This window comes from Oryza sativa, chromosome 8, assembly GCF_034140825.1.
Source record: "Oryza sativa Japonica Group chromosome 8, ASM3414082v1".
In the NCBI taxonomy this organism is placed as follows: Eukaryota; Viridiplantae; Streptophyta; class Magnoliopsida; order Poales; family Poaceae; genus Oryza; species Oryza sativa.
In genome coordinates, this window is record NC_089042.1 from 21,493,564 (window position 1) to 21,501,220 (window position 7,657).

General features: G+C 37.6%; 1 protein-coding gene across 2 annotated transcripts; it reads left to right on the plus strand.

Moving 5' to 3' along the window:
* The first annotated feature begins 202 nt into the window (after nt 1-202).
* Nucleotides 203-5,495, plus strand: LOC9269029 (uncharacterized). 2 transcript variants are annotated; one of them, XM_015794591.3, is made up of 11 exons: nt 203-462; nt 1,419-1,499; nt 2,040-2,124; nt 3,236-3,310; nt 3,394-3,430; nt 3,530-3,613; nt 3,882-3,942; nt 4,022-4,128; nt 4,223-4,288; nt 4,427-4,577; nt 5,096-5,495. In XM_015794591.3, exons 1-10 carry the CDS (start codon nt 411-413, stop codon nt 4,520-4,522), a joined length of 744 nt encoding a protein of 247 aa, XP_015650077.1. In that variant the 5' UTR covers nt 203-410; the 3' UTR covers nt 4,523-4,577; nt 5,096-5,495. The 2 variants fall into 2 exon arrangements, with proteins under 2 accessions (XP_015650077.1, XP_015650078.1); XM_015794592.3 differs by lacking the exon at nt 1,419-1,499.
* Nucleotides 5,496-7,657: the final 2,162 nt, after the last annotated feature.

The following is a 7,657-nucleotide window of genomic DNA, read 5'->3' on the forward strand; positions in this document are numbered from 1 at the left end:
AGGCCGGTCAGCTACCCAAAGCGAAATGGAAAGGAAAGGAAATCCGATTTCTCGACATCCCAAAAACCAAATCCAGGAAACCCAAGGGGAGCAGTGGGGGCCCACAGGTATCGTCGTGGCCGGGCCCGCACGTGGGGCCCAGCCCGCCTGCCCCCGGGCCGAATCCTATAAGAGTCGAGGGTCCACTTGCGCCCACACCTCCGCCTCCCTCCTCTCCTCTCCTCTCTTCTGCTCGACAGCCAACTCGAAACTCGCAACCGAAGCCGAGAGCTCGGCGAGGCCTGCGCGTTCCACCCGCGCGGCGGCGGAGGCGGCGGCGGCGGCGGAGGAGGAGGCTGCTGTGGGGAAGGGCTCCGGGAGGGGAGGGGGGATCCAACCGAGTATCCGAGGGGGCGCGGCGCGGCGCCGTCATGAGGCGCTCCTCGAAGAAGTCGTCGTCGTCCGCCGCGGCGGCCACCGCCGGTAACGCCCTCCTCCGCCCTCGGATCCTCCGTTTCCCCCCTCTTTCTCTCTCGTATTTGTTGAGATGATCGGGGCTGGCGGGTCGGGCCGGGCCCGGGGCCCGATTGCTTTGCCTGCTGCGAGATTTGGTCGGTTCTGTGCTCTTCTCCTCGGGGGAAGATCCAATCTCGAGTTGATGATGGATGGACTCTGCCCTGCCATGCCCTAGGTTTATGCTGCGTTGATGGCGTGTTGATTGATGATATATTGGCCTGTTGGGGTTTGGATCGCGCGTGTACGAGATTGGATTGGATGGGGGTCGTGTGTAGATTGGGGATGTGGAATTCGATGTAGGCTTGCTCCTGGGTTAACGGATTTATTTTTGTAGTGAACTTGATAAAATTTGGCAGGGTGGCCGGCCATGCTCTGAACCTGTTTGTAAGCAAGCCTAGATTGAGCTGTTTATAAAATATTACGGTCTGCGTTATGTTTCCATGATGCAAATTTACAATTACGTTAGTTTATGTGAACCACTTCAAGTGTTATGAGGTAAAACAAAGTGCAAAAACTTTCTTCTATCTGAAGAAGCTATCCCTAAATAATTAAATTAATGGAGATGAACACCAATATCAGCGATTAGTTGTGATGCCAACTGAAGATTGGAAGAGGCTGCCAATAAAAATGAGATGATGTCTAGAATTCACTGCCTTAAGAGTTTTCAATGCTATGATGTTACTTTAAAAGCCTGTTTTGACTGGTTGGGTAGTTGTCCGTGCAATCATGTGTTAGTGGAAGTTCCTGGTAAAATTTGTCACTAGCTCTAATTGTGTCTTAGCTGGCTTTGATTCATGCATTTTATGGGTTGACATTCTTGTTGGAATTTCCTGTTTTTCAAATGCGTGAGCTTAGGAAATCCCTTGTTCTCTTTCTGAGGGTATACATACTTGAATGAATACTAAACAAACGGTTATATTTAGGTGATGTACAAGTAAATGAAAAAAAAAACAGAAAAAGAAAAGGAGTCAGTACAAACCTGACCAGCAGGAAAGCACAATGTGGTGAGATGAACTGATTCCTTTTCTTTCTGTTATTACTCATCTAATTGTTTGTATTTATCCATCTTGGGTGTAATAATGTAGCGGTGGGTGTGGCTGGATGATTTATCTTCCTACACAAACATATGTGAATACATATTGTCTTGGACATTTCAGAATTATATGTTGTCGGTCTTACCTTTACAGACTGTTTTGGATTACTCATTTTTAAACTCTGGAGTAATTCTTGCATATGCATGTGACTTGGCAGCATTTTTATGTACCTTCCTACTTGTTTAGTGAAATCTTGCAGCAGTTGTAATGTTATTCAGCTAACTGATATATGTCAAGCTATTGTTTGTTTCCCTGAGTTTGTTTCTTTTAAAGGCTATTATTATGAAATAATATAACTACCAAATGCATGCATATCTTTTGTTGTCGCAAGTTCTGCAATAATAATATATGGTGTGTCTTATCTTCGTACCATTAAGAGATAGAGATATACAGTGATCTTCAGCAAACAATATGTCTGTTTAGGTTAACACGCTTTCATTATCATATCAGGTACAACTAGGGGAGTTTCAAAGGAAATTGAACGGATCGACCAACTTTTCTATACCTATGCTGACAGCTCATCGGGCATGATTGAGTATGTTTTTTACCCATGTTTGCTCTTTTGCCAGCATTATTTTTTGCTGCTCATCACGGCCATCTTCTGTCTTGTAGATGCGCTATCTTTCATGCTCTACTAATTTGTTAAAATGCTGAACTAGTATTTTCAATCTTAGTGTCCTCTACTGCTGATACTGCTGCATTTTGACAGCTAAGTACAAAATGAGATGCTGATTGGCAGACATAACATTCTACAAAATGGTTTCAAATTTCAAGTGCAACTAAAATACAAACATATACAGTGACACATGATGACTCTAATTGTAATAGCTAGGTGGCTACAATCAGTAGAACCATAAGTTACATGTACCAACTAATTTTGCACAATTTGGGAATGGGACTACCTATATTTATGCCGCCATATAAAACATGAAGAAAATAGTTCCCTAAATTACATTGCATATGTAATTTTAGTGAGTGTATTTACAATGTAAGTCCCAAAATTACATATGTAAGTAGATGTAAATAGAAGATGCTAGTGCAAATTCAATGAGAAACTAACGTATAACTAGGGGCAGCAGGGTCGTAGTACAGAGCGAATAGCTACAGACTTAGCAAATCAAATGACTGTTAAATGCAAGCATTGATAGCCGCAGCACGAATCTACATGATATCCAAGGGCCAGATTAACCGACTGTGATCAAGTTAATTTTGTGTTGCCATAAATATAGACGTTTGGGAATTTGGGGAATTGGCGTGGCATAATATGTGATTAATTCCCTGAGAATATTACATACTCAACACAATGATGAGTTGGATTCTTTAGCACATATGCTGTGGAGTTCACTCTAACAATTGAAATCAAACTCCAGCTAACAAGGATGCTTGTTTTTCTCTTCCAAATATATTTGTATCGGTGGGTTTACCTCCTAACTCTTGACTGTTTGTCATATTAATGATTGTCACTTTTACCTGAGATCATGCTTCAAGCTTTTTATTGTACTTAATGGATACAGGTTTGTTTAAATGGCTTAATTATATCGACTTTATTCTGTCAATTTTTTGCCTACATATTTTGTTTCCTGCTCTGATGAAATCACGTATGAACTGAACGCTCAGTAAGTTGTTTTTTTTGTCCATTTCAACAGTCCAGAAGGCATCGAAACACTCTGTTCTCACCTTGAAGTTCCTCATACAGATGTCCGGATTCTGATGTTAGCATGGTATGCCATTGTTTTATAGAGTTCGATAAATGCTAACCCTTTGGTTGACATATCTAATAAAAAGCCTTATATTTTTTTATCAGGAAAATGGGGTGTGAAAAGCAAGGGTATTTTACTTTGGTATGCATTGTTTCTGCGCTGTTTTAGTTGTTATAGTCCAATATTTACCAGTAGTGTCATACTGACCTTTTGAGTTGACTGATGGAATTCTGTTATCAGGATGAATGGCGGTCAGGATTGAAAGCTCTGCGAGCTGATACTATCAACAAATTGAAGAAAGCATTTCCAGAACTGGTGCAAGAAGTGAGTTTTTTCACTTCAAATATATTAATGGATACTGAAATATATTTGGAAGATGCTATATTTTACCGGTGGTTAGTCCTATATAGAGTTTTCTAGGATAGGATCTCAGTAGCAAGGCTTGCAAGTTTATCATGCTATTGCTAGGGAATACTGTCCTATGCGATAACCAATGTTGCAACTTGTGATTGTATTAAAATAATTTTGTCATTATAAGTGATGATGAGTTTGGTTATATTGTAATTGAATGTAATCTGCTTTACAAATCTAGGTTACAAGGCCATCAAATTTCCAGGATTTCTATCCATATGCCTTTCGTTACTGCCTGACAGGTATTATTGCTTGATATATTTTACTCACTTTACTGATTTTCATTTCATAGAAAACTTATCTTTGGTTATGTTTGGCCAGAGGATAAGAAGAAGTGTATAGAAATACCAGTTGCTTGTGAGCTGCTGAATCTAGTATTGGGGTTGCAGTTTCGCCCCCAGGTTGACAAACTTGTTAACTACCTCAAGGTATTGATTGATTATACTTTTGGTTCATTAGGTAGGTCCCTTTCTTCTGTGGGACTTTTAATGGTTAACAGCTTACCGTTTTGAAACTGTGTAGCACCAAAGTGAATACAAGGTGATAAACATGGACCAGTGGATGGGCTTTCTTCGTTTCTGCAATGAGGTCATGTTTCATACCATCTTATTTTGTTCCCTGCTTATTTCATTTTCCAGGAGGCTAAAACATGCTTTTGAAGTGCTCATACCAAATTTACACATTTCTTTTTCATCACTGCTGATATGTTATCCTTTTTTACTGCAGATAAACTTCCCATCACTTGACAATTATGATTCAGACCTTGCTTGGCCTCTTATTTTGGACAATTTTGTTGAATGGTTACGAGAAAATAAAAGTTAGCTCTCTTTTATTCAAGTGCTGGTGAAGATGTGGTTCAAATGTAGTATTCAAGAATGTAAGTGAACTGCCTACCCTTTTACTCAAATTTTTGCTATACTAAAAAATGTGGGGCGAGGGCATGTAGCCTATTGGTTGCAGTGACCTGAGTAGCATCCCAACGTGCTGAGTTCAAATCTCCATAGGAGTGAATTTCAGATTGGGTTGTTTACAGGGCTAAGTTCCAGTTGGATGTAGAAGCCAGGCAAAAATACCCTTATCTAAAAAAAACAACTAAAAAGTGTGGTAGGATATGCAATCCATGGTCCACGATTCATTCCCGTTTTATCTATTGTTGTTTCTTGACAGAGGTATTAGAAAGGTTGCCCTCTCGATTATTTAAGAGCTTGCATAGAGTAAATGGTGAATTTGCAAGGATAACTTTGAGGTGCATGGAATAAGATATGTGGCAGCTAGTAAAAGAAACAATTCTGTAATTGCATGAATGTCTATTACTGAATTGCATGTAATTGGCCATAGTTCTCTATATTAATAAGCCAGTTTTTTTTTTTCATTTTTTTGTTATACATATTTCAGGCTTTCAGCACCTTGGGGGGCCTCTGAAGGATGCAATTTCAGTTTTCATAGTTCTGTGGTGGAGGCTGGTTTCAGCATGATCATTCAATCGCCTTCTTATCTTGTCTTTTTCTTTCCCCATTTTTGAAGCTAGAAAAAAAAAAGTTTGAAGAGATGTCATCTTGAAATTTTGCTTGGATATGCTCTATATTTGTGAGACTCAATGCTATTATTGCATTGGATGGGTTTTTTTTAGGTATAGCTTCAAAAGCATGGAAATTGGCTGAGAAAGGCATGTGTAGCTATGTTGTTTGCTACCTCTTCTCCCTTGCTTAGAAGAACAGACACCCCCATGTCCTTTATTTGTGTACCCCCGTTATTTTAGGGGATATTTCATTCTGTATAGGTTTATTCATCAGCAGCTACCGACTATGAAAATGACTCATCTTATTGGCTCTTTGGTAAAGCAGTTGGATAGCATACTAGCATCCATCTTCAAAGTTCACACTTGCAGATTTCCAAAGAAGCAAATTAACGGTAAGAGTAAATTTCACAAAATCTTAGGTGTTGGGGCATCCGTAGGTAACACAACCTCAGTTATTGTGATTTATTTTGAGGAACCTTATATTTTAAAACAACATTTATTTAAAACCTTATATTTATATAAAATACTCATATTTTATTATTATATATGATTAGTTTACATGAATTCACATTAGTGGGCTCTTAAGTGCACATGCATTTTCTACCGTTCATGTATTCTCAATTTTGCACTCATAAAACTTGATAATCCTAATAGTTAACAACCTGGCAATCGGTTAAAATATATACATAAAAAATCAAACCATAATCGATTAAAATATATTAGTTAAATAAACGATATAATGTTGTACATGTGTTTTATGAAATATTTTATCTTAAATCTGGTATTCAATGAAACAAATAGTAAAACCTGGGTTTATACCAAAGGTTTTGTGAAAAATATGTTTTAATGCTTTTAAGATGTATTATTTTCTTTTTTAACTAAAAAATATGTTAGTGCATTGCAATGGGTGAAATCCGGTGAACTTGCGTGGGATCCATCGTCCTTGGTGAAAAAAAAGAAATTTGATACGAATAGTTTCCTGTGATTTCTTTAAAGTATGTAAGATGACAAATAAATAAATGATATTTTAGATAATAGAAAAATTCCTAGCCTTTGCTTAAAAAATCTACAACCACTTATATTACATTACATAATTCACTGAATGGAGAGCATAAATAAAGTAAGCATTTATTACATAATTCCCAGAATGGAGAGCATAAATAAAGGAAATGATATGTAATGAAGTAGGATGTTGGATGAAGGTAGTTAGCATCAGACCATAACATTGGCAGGCTAATTAACCCAACCAACCCAACCAATAATAGACTTAGGCCCTGTTTGATTCAGCTTAGGATTATTATAATCTGGATTATTATTATAATCTGGATTATTAGGAGTAAACTGAAATAAACATATAGCTCATTACGATATATTATTACAATCTATAAGATAGTAATCCACTCTAAAGGTGTTTTTTTAATTATTAGGTGGCTAACAGCTAACAAACAACTAATAATCCAGAGAAACAAACAGCTAACCGCTTATTCTATGCCGGCTTATTATAATCTAGCTTATAGTAATCTGGCTCAATAATCGATTATAATAATCTTAAGCTGAAATAAACAACGCCTTAGGACATGTACAATGTTAGATTCTTATAGTTGTTAACAAGGTAACTTTGCTAACATGTAAGAAAGAGAGAAACATAGTGTTGTTACGCATTACAACGGCTTAATATCAACTCTTAACGCTTATAAAATGAATTTTCGTTGTATGACAATGAAGAAAAGGAAAGAAAAAAATGAAATATTGTTTTAGTGTATTAATTATGTAAGTTTTTTTTATCGTCTCAACTATTATTATAAGATAAGATAATAGTTTCTAAAAGCCTCTACCAAGGCCTTGAATATGCTCTTATATGGATCCATCGAACCAAAATTAGATTAAGAAAGGATAATTACTCAATTAACCTTAGACCTAGAAGATTAAGTAATTAATCACACCTTGGGGTTTAGAAATAGAAAGTGTCATAGCCCAGTGCAAGACAGGCCTAGCCAGCCCACATGAGAACAACCTAATTCATAGATGTAGACTATGTTACCCTGATACGGGGATACGGATACGCGATACGGGGATAGGACACGTCATTTTCTTAAAAACACCGATACGGGGATACGTCTATATATATTTAAAAAAATAAAAAATACAAAGGAAAAACATAACACATAAATAACTATAAGCCTGCAAATAGAGTTATACAAATTACATGACATCATTAGAGATAATTAGAATAAAACTTGTTCCGGATATAAGTTCAACTCAATAGAAGTTCAAGAGCTGCTTGCATTCATAGCCAGCGATGTGGTTGAAAGAGCTACATCCCAGACAGGTCTCATGCACCAGATCTTTTAATAGTACTATCCCAGGAGATCAAGCTCATCATGTAGCTTGCCCCTTGTAAATAATATGCTCCCATGCCTGGTCACAAGTGACCCTGA

Bases quoted from the DNA above. Each gene is read 5' to 3' on its own strand.
- LOC9269029 (XM_015794591.3), top strand. From the start codon at position 411: ATGAGGCGCTCCTCGAAGAAGTCGTCGTCGTCCGCCGCGGCGGCCACC. The intron at 1,500-2,039 runs GTGAGATGAACT...TTATCATATCAG, and splicing joins CAGCAGGAAAGCACAATGTG to GTACAACTAGGGGAGTTTCA. The intron at 3,431-3,529 runs GTATGCATTGTT...TTCTGTTATCAG, and splicing joins AGCAAGGGTATTTTACTTTG to GATGAATGGCGGTCAGGATT.